Source organism: Sciurus vulgaris, assembly GCF_902686455.1.
Source record: "Sciurus vulgaris genome assembly, chromosome: 10".
Lineage (NCBI taxonomy): Eukaryota > Metazoa > Chordata > Mammalia > Rodentia > Sciuridae > Sciurus > Sciurus vulgaris.
The window spans coordinates 10,629,674-10,648,435 of record NC_136470.1 but is presented as its reverse complement, the minus strand read 5'-3'; the positions used below and the strand labels follow the sequence as shown (position 1 = coordinate 10,648,435).

Genomic DNA, 18,762 nt, shown 5'->3' with positions numbered 1-18,762 from the left:
ACTAGCAGAGAACAATGGGGGGCCTCTCTGCTGTGTCCCGCATGGAGGAGAAAAGGGTTAACTGCCGGAGGAGGATGTTGGCGGTTTTTTAAATCTATTACCCAAAAAACTTATCTACTCAATGAACACACAAGAGCCAATACTCTTTTCATGTGAGACGGGGCGTGACGGGTCTGGCCACACCAGCTCTGGCCTCTTACGACAGCCACATGGAGTCGCCCAACTCTCCTTATTTATAATATGCAGATAAAGGGGCCAGGACTGGGAGGAGCTTCTTCTGTGATGGACAGGATAGGGTGGAGTTAGGGGAACTATTCTCTTAGGGGGAAAATTCCAGAAGGAGGCAGGAAACCACCCCCACCCAGTGCCACAGGCTTCCGGGCAGTTCCTAGAAGCCAGGCCTGTGCGTCCTAGGGCTCAACCTAGTCTGATTCTGCTAAGTAAGGATGGCTTCCCACAGAGAATGATATCCAGAAAAAGCTGTTGAGTGAAAAAAAAAAATTATCAAGCAATCCTACAGTATGTTCCATTTTGCACAAAGGGGGAGATAGGCTGAGGATACGGTGCAGTGGTAGAACATTTACCCAGCATGCATGAGGTCCTGGATTCTATCCCCAGTACAGTAAAAAAAAAGGTGGGGGGCTTTACATGTGATTATTAAACACAGTCACCTGTTGCTTAAAGATGAGGATATATTCTGACAAATGTGTGCAGTTGACTCTGTCCTTGTTCTAACATCAGAGTGTGCCTGCACAAACTAAGGCAGTGATGTCACTAGGCAGTGTAATCTTAGGGATAGAATCCATATGCAATCCATCATTGACTGAGGCATCCCGATGTGTGACTGTGCACAGAGCATCAAAAGGTCCTGAAGGTGTTCTTCAGGCGCTAGCGGTAGTTTCCTCAGCAGTAGGACAGGCGAGGGAGCGTTCACTCTGTTCTGCATGCTTCTGTATTGTCTGTTCTTGCTAGCAAGACTGTTAATGTATTATTTGCATAAACATTTTTTCCTAAAATTTCTGTTAGAAAATATAATGAACAAAGGCTAAGGTAAATGATAGATATAAACTGTGTAAATATAAGTTTAACTGTAAAAAAGTTGGCACTGAAATATGAAATAATGAACAGATATCTGTATGTCACATACTCTTCTTAACTTAACTCTTCTTAACTTAACTTAACTTTATCTCTTTAGAAAAAGAGATAAAACACACCTGGAAACGCTGAGTTGTGGTGCAAAGTGGTGGTAAAGAGCTGCTACAAGTCTGGTGCCAGGATGCCTGGGTGTGAATCTTGGTGCCAACTGAGTGCACCGTTAGGCAAGTTACTTAACTTCTCTGGGTTTTAGTTTCCTTGTGCTTAAAATAGAGACACTAATAGTACTGACTGCTTAGTACTGTGAGAATTAACAGAGTAAACACCCGTGAAGTGCTAGGATCATTATATACTAAGTGTATAAATGTGAGCTTCATCATTTAGTACACTTAGGTTCATTTAGTACCCTTATGTATTAAGTGTGCAAAAAGTTCACAGTTATGGATGATAAAGGAAATGCATAACAAAACAAGGAAACACCTTGTTTTGGTCTTGCCAAATGGGCACATATTGAAAAGATTGTGGGTCTCCAGGGTCAGCCAGGATGCTGGTGGAAGGTAAATGGTACAGCCTTTTGGATGGTAATATGCAAATCAATCTTTTCTTTTCTTTCCTCTTCTCTTTTCTTTTCTTTCTTTTGATTGAAACCAGGACCTTGCAAATGCTAGGCAAGCTTACCACCTCTGAGTTATACCCCCAGTCTACTTTAAAATTTTATTTGGAGACAGGGTCTTGCTGAGTTGCCCAGGCTGGCCTTGAGCTTGTGGTCCTCCTGCCTAAACCTTCTGAATAACTGGGATTATAGGTATGTGCCACCTTGCCTAGCTACATTTTCTCTTTAAATCATCAAATCCACCTCAAGGAATTTATTCTAAGGAAATAATTAAAGGATTATTGAAAAATCATAAACAATTTAGAGTTTTTTTGGGTAGAGACTACTTGAACATATTGTGGTTCAGCCTCATGATGACATATTTATAACTCTTAAAAATGTTAGTATAGATCCATATGAAACAGACATGAAGTGATATGCTATAGGCTGTGTACAAAATGGTTGCATGATCCAATTTTAATTCTTTAAAAATTATGTATGTATGTATGCAGGCAATGCATTAACTCATACGTAAGACAGAGGTTCTCTCCAGCTGGGGAATTATGGATGACTTTTAGTATATGGGCAACTTTCTGAATTTTCTAAATTTTGCACATTGTATAATATTATTTTTACAACTAGAAAAATCAATAAACCTATTTTCATTTTGGAACAAAGCAAATGAGTTCATATGAGCCAGCTGAGTAGGCTCCCTGTCTAGAATAGTAAGCCTCAGGTTTACCTGCATCCCAGCATCATCTGGAGAGCTCCAGAACATGCCTAAGCCTGAGTTCTGTCTCCAGAGACTCTGATATGGTTGGATGAGACTTTAGGATTTTTCAGAGATTTTCGTGTGTAGTGAGGATCTGTCCCGAGGATGAGGTAGTTGCTTAGAATTAATTGGTAGACACACAAGATCTAGAATATGTCAATTCACTATGTCTGTTTGGGACTTTAAGCCAAAGTATACCTTTGAGAAGAGATACTGTATGGAGTAAGGTTCATTTGAATTACTTGCCTAGCAAGTACACCCTTGGCATTCTCCTAGCACATTGTAAAAGTAGCTTAGGGACTTTCTTTGTTCGGACAGAAGGTGATGACTATTTTTAGGGACCTCAAAGTCCTTTGAGAATCTGCTGGCAATTGTTATCACTTATTGAGCACTTTCTAAGGGTCAGGGACTTTGCAAAGTGCTTCATTTGTATCAGGCCATTTAGTCCTCCAAATAACCTTGAAAAAGAGGATCTGTTTATATCCCTCTCTCTCATATGAGGAAACTGAGGTCCAGGGCCTTCAAACAACCAATGCAAAATGTTATTGATCAGTGGCACAGCAAGGATTTTAACCCAGGAGTCTCGCTCGGGAACTGGCATTCTAAGCCAATAGTTTGGAAGAGTCTACTCAAACACACACACATCTGCTCCAGTGCACCCATCTGCATGCAGTTTCATAGATGCACAGAGGCCTGCAGGTACCTGGACCCTGGAAAGTGCCCTTCTCTGTGGGATGTCCATGCAGGGTGCCTACTGCCCCTGTTGCAGACACTGTGACCCTCAGACCCCATGCTGCATGCTAACCCCCACTCTGCACAGGGGTACCCTGCCCAGTCTTGCACCTTGGTCTGAGTTCAGGGGGCAGTGGTCATATCCAACACTGGAATTCCATGCTAAGTTCCCTCAGGTGAGTCGAGCAGGTGGGAGAAGAGTTGCAGCTCGATGCTGATTGGGAAACTGGTTGTGGTCCCAGTCTCTGGGCCAAGTTTCTTCCTCTGTGAAATAGAGTAAAGGTTTTCAAAGAGAAGCCCTGAGGTCCCTTCTGGCTCCATGGTTCCGAGTGCCTCCTGAAATCCTGAGAGCTAGTCTTTGTGGTTTAGAGTTCACCCTGGGAGGTCAGTGTTTTGCAGGTCGAGTCACACAGCTTGCCCTGGGTTTGTGCAAGGGTGTGGACTTGGGCTGAGGCCTCAAGGGCAGGTTGCCTCCTGTTGGGAAGCTTAGCCCTCACTGAGCCCGTGAGGAGGAGGGGTCTGCAAGACCACCTGCTGGAGCCAACAAGGAGTGGCCATCATGCTCTATGCCATCGCCCTGGTGGGTGCTCAGAGCTGTGGTTGTTCAGGTGGGCATCATTAGGAAAGGGTTGTGCCCTGCCTTTGCTGGGCTCTGTCCTCCAGGACAATGGATCCCAGGCCCATCCATGTTGCCTCAAAGGGTGTCCTGACAAGGAGGCTGTTGTCCTCTGTTTTCCTGTGTAGATCCTGGAGAACACTCCTGAAAACCACCCTGACCACAGCCACTTGAAGCACGCCCTGGAGAAGGCAGAAGAGCTGTGTTCCCAGGTGAACGAGGGAGTGCGGGAGAAGGAGAACTCGGACCGGCTGGAGTGGATCCAGGCCCACGTGCAGTGTGAAGGCCTCTCTGAGGTAATCGCCTGGGGCGGGGCCTGGGCCTCCCCTCACTCAGCCTCTGTAGCCAGCAGGAAGGAGGACAAGGAAAGTCATGCACCATCCTCCCGTCCAGCCTTCAGCTTCCTAATTCTTGCTCACGGGCTTCTTATCTGCTGTTTACTCTATCAGGTTTTCTATCTCGATCATATTTTTTCCTATGGCCAACAGTTCTGTTTATTTTCTCCGGTCTGGTTTCTTTCTTGTGTCTTGTTCCTTGCTCAAGTGTTCATGCTTCTCACTTTTTTCTTAACACATTGTAAACATATTCCAAATCCAATAGTTCCAGATACCTAAAGTTATGGGTCTTTTTCTTTTGTCTGTTGTTTCTATTTGCTCTTGCTACTCATACCTCATTTTTTGGCATATATGCTGAGTAGTTTTCTTGCTGTACTGGGGATGCTGTGCTATGCTGGGGTTGCTGAGCAAGTGCTTTACCACTGAACTCCACCGCCAGCTGCTGCACTGTGATTCCCAACTGTGAATTCAGCATTCCTGGAAACTTCACCTGAGGGCATCTTTGCTGTCTGAAGTTGCACTTCTCATGAGAGGGTTGCTCCAGGATCACTCTAAATTATATTTAGAGGGAGTTTGGGGATCATATCAATTGCGTGGATTGCAGTGGCTGCCTGTGTGAGAGCTCCCTGGTGGTCACAGATTGTCAGAGGCACATTTTCCTCTAGTTTCACCAACGTCAAAACAGAAAAGTTTTCTTGCTCATTGTTTCTGTACTGAGTTTGCTTGTTATTCATACTTTGGGTCCAGCTTTCTGTGGAGATTTCCTGTTACATCCTTCACCTTGGTCCTGGAACATCTCCTGTCTCTGTGCCCTACTCAGCCATTAAAATGGAGGTTCAGCATCACCAGGTTTAGCAGAGACTCTCAGGACAAGCACTGGCTTTGGGGCTTGATTATCTTTCAAGGATCTCATTTTATTTTGAGTTTTGGCCTCTGCATATTTCTTGCTTTATTATTATTATTTTTTTTTTTGCCAGATTGCACTTAAAAAGTGGGGGTTTTTATTCATTTTTATAAAGCTTTTGTTGGTGAGTTGTCCAGAGTATTTAGTCTGCCATACTTCCAGAATTGGAAAAACAGAAGTGTCTTTTCTGATCTTTAATTCTTTTCTTGTCACTCAACTTTTTCTTTACTTTCACTCATTCTTTCTACCTGTTTTTGTTTTTTTCTGTCTCTGTGGACGTGTGCATGGGCGCACAGACATTCACACACACATGCACGCACACACCGTTCACTAGGGTTTCCCAGTGTGGCTGGGCAGAACCTGTCCCCATCACCTGCCCTCCCCATGGTCTCTTCCCTCCTCTGAGATTCAAAGACAGAACCTGAGTAAGTCGCCAGGGTGCACCTTCCCAGTCCCTCACCTGCCCGTCTTCAGTGCAGGTGTGGGAAGCAAAGCTATGGAAGCCGCCCCGGGGAAACCAAGGCGAAGGCCGTGGGTTCTCGTTTTTTGGAATCTAGGGACGGTCTTTGGTTGATTGGCTCTCTTTTTCATCTATTCATCTACCTAATAAACATTTATTGAGTATCTGCCCATAGGCCATCACTCCAGTCTGAACCCCAAGACATAAAAACAAATAAGATGTGACCCGTATACTCCACGAGCCTATGGGCCTGGGGAAAGCTGGGGTCAAACTAACATGTACAACAGAACGTGAGGAAGGAGGAGCAGAGCTGGCTGACAAGTGTGTGATGCGGAGGAAGGACAGTGTGCAGGTGTTCAGGGAGTGCTGGGCCGGGTGACCCTTGCCTGGACGTAGGAAGATGAAGCTCTCTCTAGTGAAGAATCCAGGGCTGGTGTGTTGAGTGGCGGGTGCGGCCTGCACGGGGGAAGATAGAGCAGTGGGGGGCCCTACGGATTTAGGGCAGGTCCGGCCTGACCAAGCAGGGCCGTGGAACATTCCCAGGGTCACTGCCTGGATGCCGAAGACAGGGGGCCCGATGGCTCCTGAATCTCCAGGCGAAATGCTGAGGGGGCAGCGTGTACTTTAGTAGGGGTCCTCCCCAAGTCTGTCCGCTTCAGTCAGAGGGGCACAGTGATCTGGGTCTTCACCTCAGGATGTTAAGAATATAATAAATTCTTGACATTTGATTTCTGAGGCTAATATACCCCTTTTAAAACCAACTTACTGTCCTTCATAGACTGGTCTTTCCTAGTTATTATACCCAGCTTGTGGTCGTCTTTACGGCATTCACAGTAACAGGAAGGGAACAGGGTGGCTTCTGTTTTCTGTCTCATGACCACAGAGTGGCCCACGTGTGGCCCAGAGCTGGATACACACCAGTGATTAGGTTTCAAATGAATGCTGTTTCTGGCATTCTTGTCCAAAGGCAGAGGAATGTGAAGACTCTTTCCAATTCACACAGAGCCAGTGGTAACCTGTCCAAGTGAGGACTATAAACTCTGTGTGAATGAAGGACATTCTCCAAATGACATTGGATCCAGTGACATTTGCCTTTTCTAGACTCACTGTCACCAAGTGGCTTGAACCTGGCAAACAAGAAGGGCTAGATTTGGTCTCCTGGCTCCTGTTAAGAGTGCATGGGGTGAAGATCATTCTCTGAGGTCTCCTGCTGGGGTGTCACCCTCAGTCTTTCCAGCTCCCTCAGAGCCTTGGGGAGAGGTTAGAGGCTGTCCTTCCTCCACAGACCTGGGAGTGGAACAAAGTGGTCACTCTCCTTGTTAACTTCTTTGGTCACAGAGGCACCACCAAATCTTTCTCCTACATCGGAGGTAAACAGGTGGCCACCAGCATCTGTTGGGGAGACTTTTTGGGAGCCCCATTGCCCCTACACACACACTCCTCAGAGAGGTCTAGAGGGATCATAGCTCTGGAAACTTGACCTTGAAGGCTGTATCCCTGGGGCAGATGTGGGCCATGGGCAGATGTGCAGGCAGGTGGAGACCATGAAGGTCCAGCATCTGCCTGGATCACTTCACTGCCTGGTACACAGCTGTGGCCTCGCCTTCCTCCGTCTCTCCACTTCCTGTCAAAAGGGAACCTTTGTGGCATTGTCTCTACCTCAGCCCCCTTTGCCCTTTGAAACCTGCTGGTACAAGATTGTTGACCCCAGACAGATATTAGTGCCTCGTTTCAACACTCAGCCGTTCCTAAGGGTTGGGAAGTGTCAGGGAGAGAGCTGACCCCTTCACGTTTTCAGAATGAGTGAGTTGGGTGGGATTTAATGTGCACAAGACAGTGTCTATTGAGGTGTCTGTCACCACTGAGTTTTGTAGTCACCCAGAATAGGGGCCTGAGAAAGTTGCATTCATCCTGTGAACTTTCACAGGAGAATTCCTGCTGCTTTCCAGAAAAAGCTTCTGGTTGGTTGAGCTCGCTCTTGCCACTCCAGCGCAGCACCTGACACTGATGGTCATGAGGGTGGGAGCCAGTGGGGTGGTCTCCCAAATAGGCAAAAGGGAGAGACACACCCCAAACTTGAGCAGACCCCTAGGGAGGAGCCACAGAACTCAACCCACTCCTTCGGACACTTGGAATCCCCAGAACCATGTCTTTAACTTTGACTTCTTGGCTCTGAAAGGTGCTGGCAGAAGTCTTCAGAGCCATCCTGATTTGTGCCCAAGATTAGGCCTGCTGGGGCCTGTCCACGGGTTCTCATGGATCTGTACTTCCAGATACAGAGAAACAAAAATAAAAACATGACCTCCCTTTATCGTGTCTTCTTTGGATTTTGTTTTCCTTTCTCAGCAACTGGTGTTCAATTCAGTGACCAATTGCTTGGGGCCACGCAAGTTTCTGCACAGTGGGAAGCTCTACAAGGCCAAGAGCAACAAGGAACTGTATGGTTTCCTTTTCAATGACTTCCTCCTGCTGACCCAAATCACGAAGCCCTTGGGGTCTTCCGGCTCGGACAAAGTCTTCAGCCCCAAGTCTAACCTGCAGTATAAAATGTACAAAACAGTAAGTTCTGTCCTAGGCTGCGCTAGCAGGGTTGTTGTATTTGGGCAGGATCGGGGTTGTGGTGTAGAGAAGGCCAAGGGGCTGAGCCAGCACTCAGGGTCATGCACTGCCAGCAACACACAATCCCATTGGCTACACATGGATTAGCTGCTGGGTCCCCAGGACATGACAAAGACATGCCACCCAGGGAGCTCAGGCTGCAGCGCATGGTTGCGGCACCGTGAAAAGCTTTGAAAGAGAGGTGCAGACCATCATCAGCCCAAGTGCCACTGCCACCTTCCACGCCATCCTGAGTCCCCCACCAAATCTCGCGCGGGAGCCCCAAACACCTGTGACCCTCCCCCTTTGTCAGCAAAAGCCCGCCGGAGCAGTCAACCTGTGGAGACTGTCCTTCCGCTGTGTCTCTGGTGTGCTCGCACGTGCCTGGCTATGTGTGTGTGTCTCCCTGTCATGGGATATTGTTTTTCTAAATTGTCTGTGTGGAGGTGTTTTTACTGAGAAATTTTTTCAGAAGCAGAAATTAGCTTTATTTGTTGGGGGAGTGATGTATTTTTGTAGATGGTTCCTTAGAAACTGCATGAAACTCCTCGGAGGGACTCAGACATGGGGTTGGTGGGGACTATGCTGTTCAGGATGCACCGTGGGAGAACAGATCAGTTAGAGCTCATCTTGAAGGAATCAGACTGTGCCTACAGGATGAAAGGTGTCCATAATTATAACTTGCAGTGTATTAAGATCAATATTAACACAAAATCCTTGTTCTGAAATAATTTACTGGAAAACACAGAAATCCTTAGTCTGGTTTACAGGACCACACCCCCAAACATACTCATAGACCCTTCGTCCAGGCTACTGGACACACGAACTCACACACAGTCTAGTTTACTGAAATGCCTGTGCAGGCAAGTGCACGCACATCCTCACAGTCTTGTGTCCTTGAGTGTGCTTGCATAAACACACACACAGGGGTTTACTGGAACACAAGACCCCAGCCTTGCTTTGTAACACCTATGCATTCTTACTTTCCAGCCTATTTTCCTAAATGAGGTTCTAGTAAAATTACCCACTGACCCTTCTGGAGATGAACCCATCTTCCATATTTCCCACATCGACCGAGTCTACACCCTCCGAGCAGAAAGCATAAACGAACGGTAAGACCTGCCACTCCCTACCCCTGGGTGCAGGACGCCTATCAGCAATTCCCAGCACCCGCTCCCACCAGCTGCAATGCTTTAAATTCTGGTGAAGGTTGGGGAGAGTGTAATGTTTTTTTCTAGAGCCTCTCAAATTTGCTCACATGGCATGGATTTTTTCAAAATAAAATGGATCAAAACTAATTTTGCTTGAGAATTTTTTTTAAAAAGAAATTTTCAGCAGTCTTTTAGGAAAATGGAGCATCTTGGGTTTGCTCAGGTTTCCCAGGTGGCAGAGACCAACTGGAAAGTGATCTAGGGATTAGCAGGAGTGCCCACGCCTGAATCTTCCTCCCCTGGCCCAGGGGCTCATTTTGGATCCTTGGGCTGCAGGTTTTTGCTTCCAGTCATATCTTCAAGACTCTGGTTCTGGAGCCAAGTGAAATAGATCATTTTCTGAAGGGAGAGCTTGACATGAGGCCAGCAACTTCCAAAGAGCGTGTGTGCCAAGCGAATTGGCTGAAGTTACTGTGCATATTGGCTCTCGGGAAAAATGAAGGAAAAAGTTCAGGCCAAAGTGCTTCCTGCAGCGTGTCTTGCTCTTTCACATGAAGTGGTTCCCATTCTGGGAAATGGTTTGTGTTTTTCCCTTGGGTGTGTTTGTAGAAAAGACGCTTCTGCCTTACTGGGTTGGGCAAATATGTGATGTTTTTCAACAAGGAAAGAAAGAGGAGCGGGTACCTCCTCCAGGTGGGATTTGTCATAGACGTCCTTCCATGGGGACCAGGATGCGTGTCTTTTATCCATGAAAATACCACTCCCGTCTTTCTTCCTAATGATAGAGATAATTGTTAACATCCTGTGACATGAAATCAGACTTTCTTTTCTGAGCCTTTGCCATTAAAACCAAATGAACCAACGAGAGTCCTGGAAACAGAATTTGAACAGACCTGAAGCCTTTTTTCCCTGAGTTCTGTTTGGCAACATTCTGTCTTTTCCCGTCCAAGGACTGCCTGGGTGCAGAAAATCAAAGCTGCTTCTGAGCTCTACATAGAGACTGAGAAAAAGAAGCGAGAGAAGGCGTACCTCGGTAAAGTATCTCCAGGCGGCAGGGCCCGTGGTTCCTGTAAAGTTGGGGCAGGAGAGCCCCTTCCTTGGTTGGGCCCAGAATCCTTAGTGCTGGAGCATGTGCTTGGCAGGAGCGGGGGTGCGTGAGATGGTTTGGGAGTGGGCACAGGGTGGGGTGCAGGCCGAGGGATGGAGGGTGGATTCCAGGAGCAAGGAAGCAAGAGCTTAAGGAGGAGGGAGAATTCCTTTTGAGTGGGACCAGGAGTGGGAACAGGAACAGTGAGGGATTTTGAGGTCAGCTGGGATAGAAATGAAGCATGTGCTCTCCCTGCCATCGCAGTCCGTTCCCAGAGGGCAACCGGCATTGGGAGGCTGATGGTGAACGTCGTGGAAGGCATCGAGCTGAAGCCCTGCCGCTCACATGGTAAGGACCACGGAAGCCTGTGGTGTGCCGGGGCTTTCCTGCACTTCCCACCCTGCAGCTGACTGAATCGAATGTGATATTTCTTAACTTAAATTTTCTTTGGAACTGGCTTTTCCAGCTCTTGTTAAAAAGCTGGAGACTTTGTGGATTTTGATGCTTTCCGCTCTTGCGCTTCTCAGGGAAACCTGACTGGCTGTGTTTCAGGAGGTGTGACATTTTGTGAGGCTGAGGAGAGCAGACAGTTTAAAGGCCCACCCTCTGATTATTTGCTCTCCCTTTAAGTACAGTATTGAGTTTGGGGAGTTTCCACCCGGGTTTTGCACTATTCAGTGTGACAGTGAAGGGGACAGATGAGGTGTCGACCCCACTGGGCGAAGGCTTCTGTCTGCTCCAGGAAAGAGCAACCCGTACTGCGAGGTGACCATGGGCTCCCAGTGCCACATCACCAAGACGATCCAGGACACTCTGAACCCCAAGTGGAATTCCAACTGCCAGTTCTTCATCAGAGACCTGGAGCAGGAGGTCCTGTGTATCACCGTGTTTGAGAGGGACCAGTTCTCACCAGACGGTGAGTGAGGAAGGCGCAGCCTGCGTGCCTTCCCTGCCTGTCGCTCATCTTTCAGGGGCCCATGTTCTCTCACTGGAGAGCTTGGCCCTAGAACTCTCTGGGCTTCCCTCCTGAGGGATCAGGTTGACCCAAGACAAGGTGATGCTGGGAGCGTCTGAGGGGACCTGCACAGAACACGCTCGGTCTAGTTGTCCCCGCTGCCTTGGGCAAAGACAGCAGTCACATGCTTCCCAAGGCAGCAGTGCCAAGAGGGCACACCAAGAGCCTCAGCGTCATCCTTTCACCCCTGGGGAAAAGCTGTGGAACAAAACTGGCCAACAGAGTCGGAGGGATGTCAGCCCATGACGGGCACGGCAGAGTCCTTCAGCCTCCATTGGGTGACATTTCTGGTTAGGCAAAGGGATGCGATTGTGTGGGATGCATCCTTCCTTCAGCCTGCTCTCCATCTCTGCTCTGAGCCTGGAAAAGAATGATCTCTGGTCAATGAATCCAAAATATTATCCCCTTTTCTTTCACCCCAGCCAAAATCAGAGAGTAAGTTTAAAGACGATGGTTGCAATTATAATCAGAGGAGCATAATTCAGTGCCAGGCGTGAGCACCCATTGCTGGCAGCATCGGTTCGAGGATTCGATGGCGCCGCGTGGCCTTTGCCTTTTGGTTCTTTTGACATGAACTGTGCCATGTGAGTTACAAGCCATTGCCTTGCCCACTGATGGTCACATAGCTGGTTAAGTGGCCAACAATACCTTCTTATGTATCAATCTTAATATTAAGAAAAATAATTCATAAAAAAACAACCTAGCCAGGCATGGTGGCGCATGCCTGTAGTCCCAGCGTCTTGGGAGGTTGAGCCAGGAGGATCGTGAGTTCAAAGCCAGCCTTAGCAAAAGCAAGGCAGTGAGATCCTGACTCTAAATAGAATACAAAATAGGGCCGGGGGTGTGGCTCAGTGGTTGAGTGCCCCTGAGTTCAATCCCTGCTTACCCCCCTCCAAAAACAAAAACAAAAACACCCTTATTCCCCCTTCCCCCCAAATACAATCTAATCCTTCAGGTTTCTATGGCATTTCAATGTGTGTAGACAATGTGTAATGATGAGATCAGGGTATTTGGTGTAGGCATCACCTTAGACATTTACCATTTCTTTGTGTTGCAAATATTCATAATCAATCTCCCTCCCTCCCTCCCTCCCTCCCTCCCTCCCTTCCTTCCTTCCTTCAACACCTTGACAACTCCACAGGAGAGTATCCTGGAAATCCTGGTACTGTTCTTACATCAAAAGTCAGAGGGAAGGGCTGGGGTTTTGGCTCAGTGGTAGAGCGCTTGCCTCCCATGCATGAAGCACTGGGTTTGATTCTCAGCACCACATAAAAATAAAATAAAGGTACAGTGTGCACCTATAACTGAAAAATATAAAAAAAAAAAGTCAGAGGGAAGGTAGGACAGTTCCTTAGGAGATACCAGTGTGAGATATGCGTGCCTTAAAGATGAGTTCTCCCTGAGCAGGGTCTGTCTTCTCTTTTCAGATTTTTTGGGTCGGACAGAGATCCGCGTGGCTGACATCAAGAAAGACCAGGGCTCCAAGGGACCAGTGACCAAGTGTCTGCTGCTGCACGAGGTCCCCACGGGGGAGATTGTGGTCCGCCTGGACCTGCAGTTGTTTGATGAGTCGTAAGGAGTGGCCTGGGCCACACTCAGAGGCCGCACCTGCTGTCTGCAAATTGTGTCCCTTTTCTAAGAAACCGCCATTTGGTGTTCAGCCGTGGGACCATGGCACGGCAAAGACAGGCCCCCCAACCTGGGAATGATTCTCGACAATCCTGCCCTCGAACAGTTTCCCATTTTATGAAACAAAGTTCTGTTTTCTTTCGTCCTCACTGCGGGTCTCATTGTGGCTTCTAGGGTCTCTGAATCTCAACTAGGTCGGGCTGGAACTGGCCCATCCTTGGGCTCCACTTGCGGCATGGGTCTGGTTCCTGTAGAGATTTCTAAGTGCAGTGTCTGTTTCCTTGGAGACCTCGTCTCACCCTCCTGATTGTCATGTCTACCAGCCCTTTATAGACACCTTGGCCTACACCGCCCAGGCCTTCATCTGTTTAGAAACAGTTATGAGCTGGACAATGGCGCACGCCTGCAATCCCAGCAGCTCGGGAGGTTGAGGCAGGAGGATGTCGAGTTCAAAGCCAGCCTCAGTAACTTAGCAAGGCCCTAGGCAACTCAGCAAGACCTTGTCTCTGAATAAAATATAGATAAAGGGCTGGGGATGTGGCTTAGTGGTTTGGTGCCCCTGGTTCAATCCCCAGTATCGGGAAAAGGAAAAAAAAAAAAAAAAAAAAAAAAAATTATGATGGACTTGTCTGGCTTTGGGATCTCATTGTCCTGCAGGAAAATGCTCTCTGGGACCTGATTGCTCTGTGTGATAGTCTCCTAACTGAACCCTTACGAGCTCTTTGAAGAGCTGGTCCCTGGAATATTCTAGCATGGATGCTGTTCCAGCCGTTCCATTCCCCGCCAGGCCCTGTATTCATATGTGTGTGAACACACGTGGATGTACCGTCTGGTGATTCAGTTCCGACTCCCGGCACGCTTGGAAGATGGGCACAGAAGCTCACTATCTACAAAGTCATGCGTTGTTTGCTGGGTTAGGTCGCTGGGAGGGCAACTTTATGATGTCATTGGGTCCTGGTTGCCAGCCCTTGTTGGAAAGTTTTATTTTGGCTTGGAGACCTGTGATGTTCCATGACAAGAATCATTGCTGGAGACCAGGCCGAGCCTATTCTCTGCTCGACCGTGCCAGATCCTGACTGTCGAGGCGTTTCAGAAGCTGTCTTTGGTAGGTTCCTAAAAAGGGTGTGTCCTGCATCCCGAACTGCAGGTGGAGTGGGGAGGTGAGAAGGCTGTCCATCACGGGTGAGGAGTGTGCCCGCAGCTCTGGGGAGGGCGATCCGAGGCTCCTTCCCATGCTGCGTGGGACATGGGCCAGCCTCTCAGGGTGGGCGATGAGCGTGTGCTGCCAGAGTTGGGCGTGGACTGTGTACCAAGCTATTTGGTGTTTTCCCTTGAATGCCAGGAGATCAGCTGGTTAATTAGATATACCTTGATTAGCTAATAAGAAGTGTGGGCCCTATTTTGTTCGCATGTTAATGTCCTCATAATTGCAGTTCTTTGTGGTCATGGAATGTCCTTTGCATGTTCTCCTGGTATTGGAGTCTGGCTTTCCTGTGTCAGACGGTGTTCTAGAATTTGATTGTAGGTCCTTAGAGTTTAATTAAGATTGAAGCAGTGCTTTTCACAATGATTGTGGCAGACTACCCACTTCTTTGGGAACTGAATGCATAGAGTTACTGCTTCAGGTAAGGGCCCGTCATAGTTCTAGCAATTTTTAAAAAGTGTGTGTTGGAAAGGATAACAAAGTTTACATTTCATACTTTTAAGAAACACTTTATTATTTATTGACAATAGTGTAGAATTTTGTATCAGACATAAGTATTTTTTGAAACAAGCAGAGATACTCTTTAGTTAGAAACTTTCAACTGAACATGTTACAGGCCAAGTTCAACTTCGGGCATGCATTTCTTTACCACTCTGGCAGAAAACATGGTTAAAATACTTTAAGTTTATTTTTTGATGTTGTTAAGAAACTCTCTTAAGTCCATAAATAGACATGTAATTCATGTGTTCCCATTTCTGTACCCAGTAGAGTTTGCTCATTGGGTTTATGAAGGACATGTTACCACGGTAGGAAAAGAAAGTCTTCAGTGTTCAGTGGGACACTGTTGGACCACCATCCCAATCCCTTCCTTCCTGTTCTCTCTTTTCTTCATATTAATGTTGGACATCGCTGCTCCTGTCGGGAGCGTGTGGTGTGCACAACGGTAAACCTCTTACCACCCTTTAGATTCCGGGCCACCTACCTGTAGAATCCCTTTACTGGAATCATGCAGCGTGCCAGCAATACGTGCTCTTTCCCACGTGGCTCTACTGAGCATCCTTGAGACGCTCCTCAGTGCAGCAAGCTCTGGACAGGCGTCCTTGTGTTTACTGCGGCGATTTGCAGAGTGGATCATGGAACTTACGAATGCATTGGGTGGATCCTGCAACCTGACTGTGACTGAAGAGTTGGCTGGCGACACAGGGACATGGGTGGTGCGTGGAGCCTGTTCCTTCTCTTCTGCCTTTCTGCTATCTGGGCTGCATTTCATAGAGATGAAATGCCCTTGCCAATAAGGGGCCTGCCATCTAGCTCTTTGCTTTCTCAATACAGGGTTTCTCTCGCTGTGCTTCCTGACATCCCCATACAGCCTTTTAGACACCCCTGCAAATGCTCCTCTTCTCTGAGCCATGCTGCTGGTTCCTCCTGCACAATCTGACATCCTCTCAGCCAGAAAGGAGCTTTCATGGTTATAGGTTATGGTCTGACCCACAGTCACCCCTGAGAACTATCCCAAGGACAGGAGATCTTGGGCCTTCTTCCTAGACCCGCTGTCCCTCAAGGTCATTCCACATCCAGGTCCCACTGGGCCAGGGCTTCCCTGGCTGATACTGTCTCAGCTGGCAGGTGAACAGTGTCCTCTCCTGGAATCAGGACCTTGAGAGCCTAAAGACTATTGTGGTTTATTCAGATCCAGGTCTGACTTAATGGGGAAGAGGGAACATTTGAAGGCAGGGTTACCAGGAATGCTCAAGAATTAGGGCCAGGCTTCCCTGTCATACTGCTTGGATAGCATCTCTGTCCTCTGATAGCACAGGAGAAAGCTCTGCTCCAAAGAACATTAATGGAAGAGGAAGGCATTTTTTCTTCTTCTTTACTTTTTGATAAAAGCATACCGAAGTCTATGAAAGTACTCAATTTCATCTGGTTGGGTTGACTTGAACTTAAGTAAAAAAAAAAAAAAAAATCCCACCAAAAAAAGGTAAAGTGACCACTTGTACTATGCCTTACCTCGGTGACCTAATACTAACACCCCAGGTGTCCTCGGGGTGCCCTGGGGCCAGTGGGACTGGGGAAGGATGATGGCTGGTCTGCCTTCCAGGCTGACTGTCTCTCTAGGAGCTGGCTGAGGCAACAGAGAGGATCTTCTAGAGTCTCTTGGGGCCGGAGATCAAGGGACAGATGGACAGGCACTGCTGGTTGTATTGGAAAGGTAGAGATCCTAGAGTATATTTTAGAGTTTTCTAGAACCTCATGTAAGGAGAAAAAGACTGTTTCTCCTCCGAGGAAATGTTTTTCCAGTTCATCAGATCTTTTTGATTCGTAGGAAGAAAACGTGTGTGTATAACAACTGTAAGACTTTCCACTGGAAACAAGGTGCAGTTCGATTTGGGCTGATTTCTTTCGTCACCTCCCTTTCAGGCTTGAGCTCACTTTGCACTGCCAGGCGCACTTGCAAATGGACACCTGGCGTACTTCAGATGTGACAGGTCCTTTCAGAAGGGCTCGTGGTCAGAGCGAGGTTAGTGTGTGTCTGCTCGGTTCTCCATATGCTTGCTTTGCAGGTTGAGAAATGTCTCGTGGCAGGGTACGGAGAGGAAAAGAGGCAGGCCTGGATGTTTTTGATTTGCTTTTAGGTGAAAGAACTTTAGCTCACACCAGCAGAGGCACTATGGGTAGCCCCAGAAACCGAGGGCATGGGGAAGCCCTCAGTGTGGTCCAAGCCACCCTACGAGGCATTTAGTAGGACTAACGTCTCTTTTTTTGCACCCTGGGGGGTTGAAATCCCTGCCAGGAACTTTTCCTCACTGCTGGGGACAGCAGGAGTCAGCTGCCAATACTCACTTGGCAGTGCCCAGAGTCATGCTTTGTAGGGGCCACTTAGTACTTTGTAAATGGATTTGGGATGCTCGGTCTCCTCTTTTTCCTGGAGTGGCCCGGCAACACCAGCGTCTTGTGTTTCTCAGTGCTTCCAATTCATTTGCTTCAAGGATATTCTGGAATGGCATTTCTGGGAAGGCTGGCTCAGAGGAGGGTTGGTCGGCCAGGCTCTTGTTCTGGGATAGATCTTAGGGACAGAAACAGGCTTGTGTAAGTGGTAGGTGCTTCCCTAGAACAGTCCTGAGCTCCCTGGACTAGGAGGAGAGGGTCAGGCCTCCCAACATGGCCACCATGACTTCAATCAGTCAACTGCCCTCATGCTCCTGTGCATGAAGATGTGTTCCCTTGAGGGAGGCTTTGCAAAATGAGGACATTTTTCTCTTCTTTTCTTCCTACCCACACTGTAATTGGCTACCTGCTTTGGGTCCTCTTTCAAAGACCAGCCTGTACGCAAGGTTGAGCTGCATTCACAAGGTAACATAAAGCAGGAGGGGAAGAGCAAAAAGAAAGACTAAGGGTGAGAAGAAGCCAAAACAGGCTGTCAAGTGGCCCTGGGCCATTGGTCTTCCAGCCTGAGGATGGCCACATAACACTGTCTGGGAGGCCAGGTGGCTTACCTGCTGAGACATGCTCCTTTAGGGAGTCCAATCCAGGGGCCCTGTCTCTGATGAAGATGTGGCTCCACCTGTTCTTGTCACTGTGGCTTGTACCTCCAGTGCAGCAGTCCCTAGAACCAGAGCCAGCTCTCTGGAGTGACAAGTTCCCATGAGCTCTTGGGTATTTTGAGTTTATTTTGAAAGGTCCTACCAATTCATGGTGCCCTATGAGGGGTTCAAAGGAATAATGAGGACTTCTTATGTTAGGTCTGACTCAGAGGAAGCAACTGGCTGTTTGGCAGAAGGACTCACCCCCAGCTTCCTCTTCTGAATAAGGCTCCTGCTTTCATACCTAGAAGGCAGTCATTTAGTTGAGCTAGAGGAAAGGAAAGTTCCAGAACAGGTTTCTTCACCTTCCATTGTATCTGATCCCTATGTGTAGGTCATCAGACTCCACTAAGGTGTACAACTTTATATCTTAGGAGACAGAAAGACTCCCTTCCCGACCAGGAAGTTTAACCTGGGTAAAAGATGGAACCCACTCTCTGATTTGGGAACACTTTGGTCGTCACCTCTCAGTGAAGCTAATAGTACATTGTTCATTCAGGGAGTCTCCATCCTGGCCTGGGCCACCATCTGGAGGCTGGGGGGCAGTGGGAGTGTCTTCCCTTCTGGCTGTCAAGCCTAATTATAGATCTAATTTTAAGTCATTTAAATAACACCCAATGCTATAAAAATTCACTTCTGAATAACTACTTAAATTCCTTGCAGACTCAGTCAGTCCCGTTAAAGGGAACCTCTGCTCTGACCCTGGGGAAGCCAGGCAGCAGTCACATCATAATTTTTCAACACTCTGTGCATTGCTGTATTTCAGGGTAAAATTGCCCCTACTATAAGTCTGGGTGTTTTGTGAGTTTGTGTTTTCATGGGATTCTAATCTATTTCCTATACCAGCTTAAATTCTCACTGTCATCTGATGAGTGTACTTAATATTCAAAGTCCACCAAGTAAAAGTGTGTTCAGAAGTGGACATCTGTGGCCAGTGTTACTCTATTTTCTGAGAACTAAGTAGTGACCAAGCTTCCTTTTTAATGTA

At 47.7% G+C, this 18,762-nt stretch overlaps 1 protein-coding gene across 1 annotated transcript in view; it reads left to right on the top strand.

Annotated features, from left to right (window-relative positions):
- ITSN1 (intersectin 1) overlaps positions 1-17,726 on the top strand; it is a 224,682-nt gene extending 206,956 nt beyond the window's left edge. Inside the window, 7 exon segments of the mRNA XM_079101367.1 lie at positions 3,936-4,103; positions 7,853-8,065; positions 9,095-9,216; positions 10,206-10,288; positions 10,607-10,690; positions 11,085-11,258; positions 12,785-17,726. Coding sequence (XP_078957493.1) covers positions 3,936-4,103; positions 7,853-8,065; positions 9,095-9,216; positions 10,206-10,288; positions 10,607-10,690; positions 11,085-11,258; positions 12,785-12,933 — 993 coding nt within the window. The 3' untranslated portion in view covers positions 12,934-17,726.
- Positions 17,727-18,762: the final 1,036 nt, after the last annotated feature.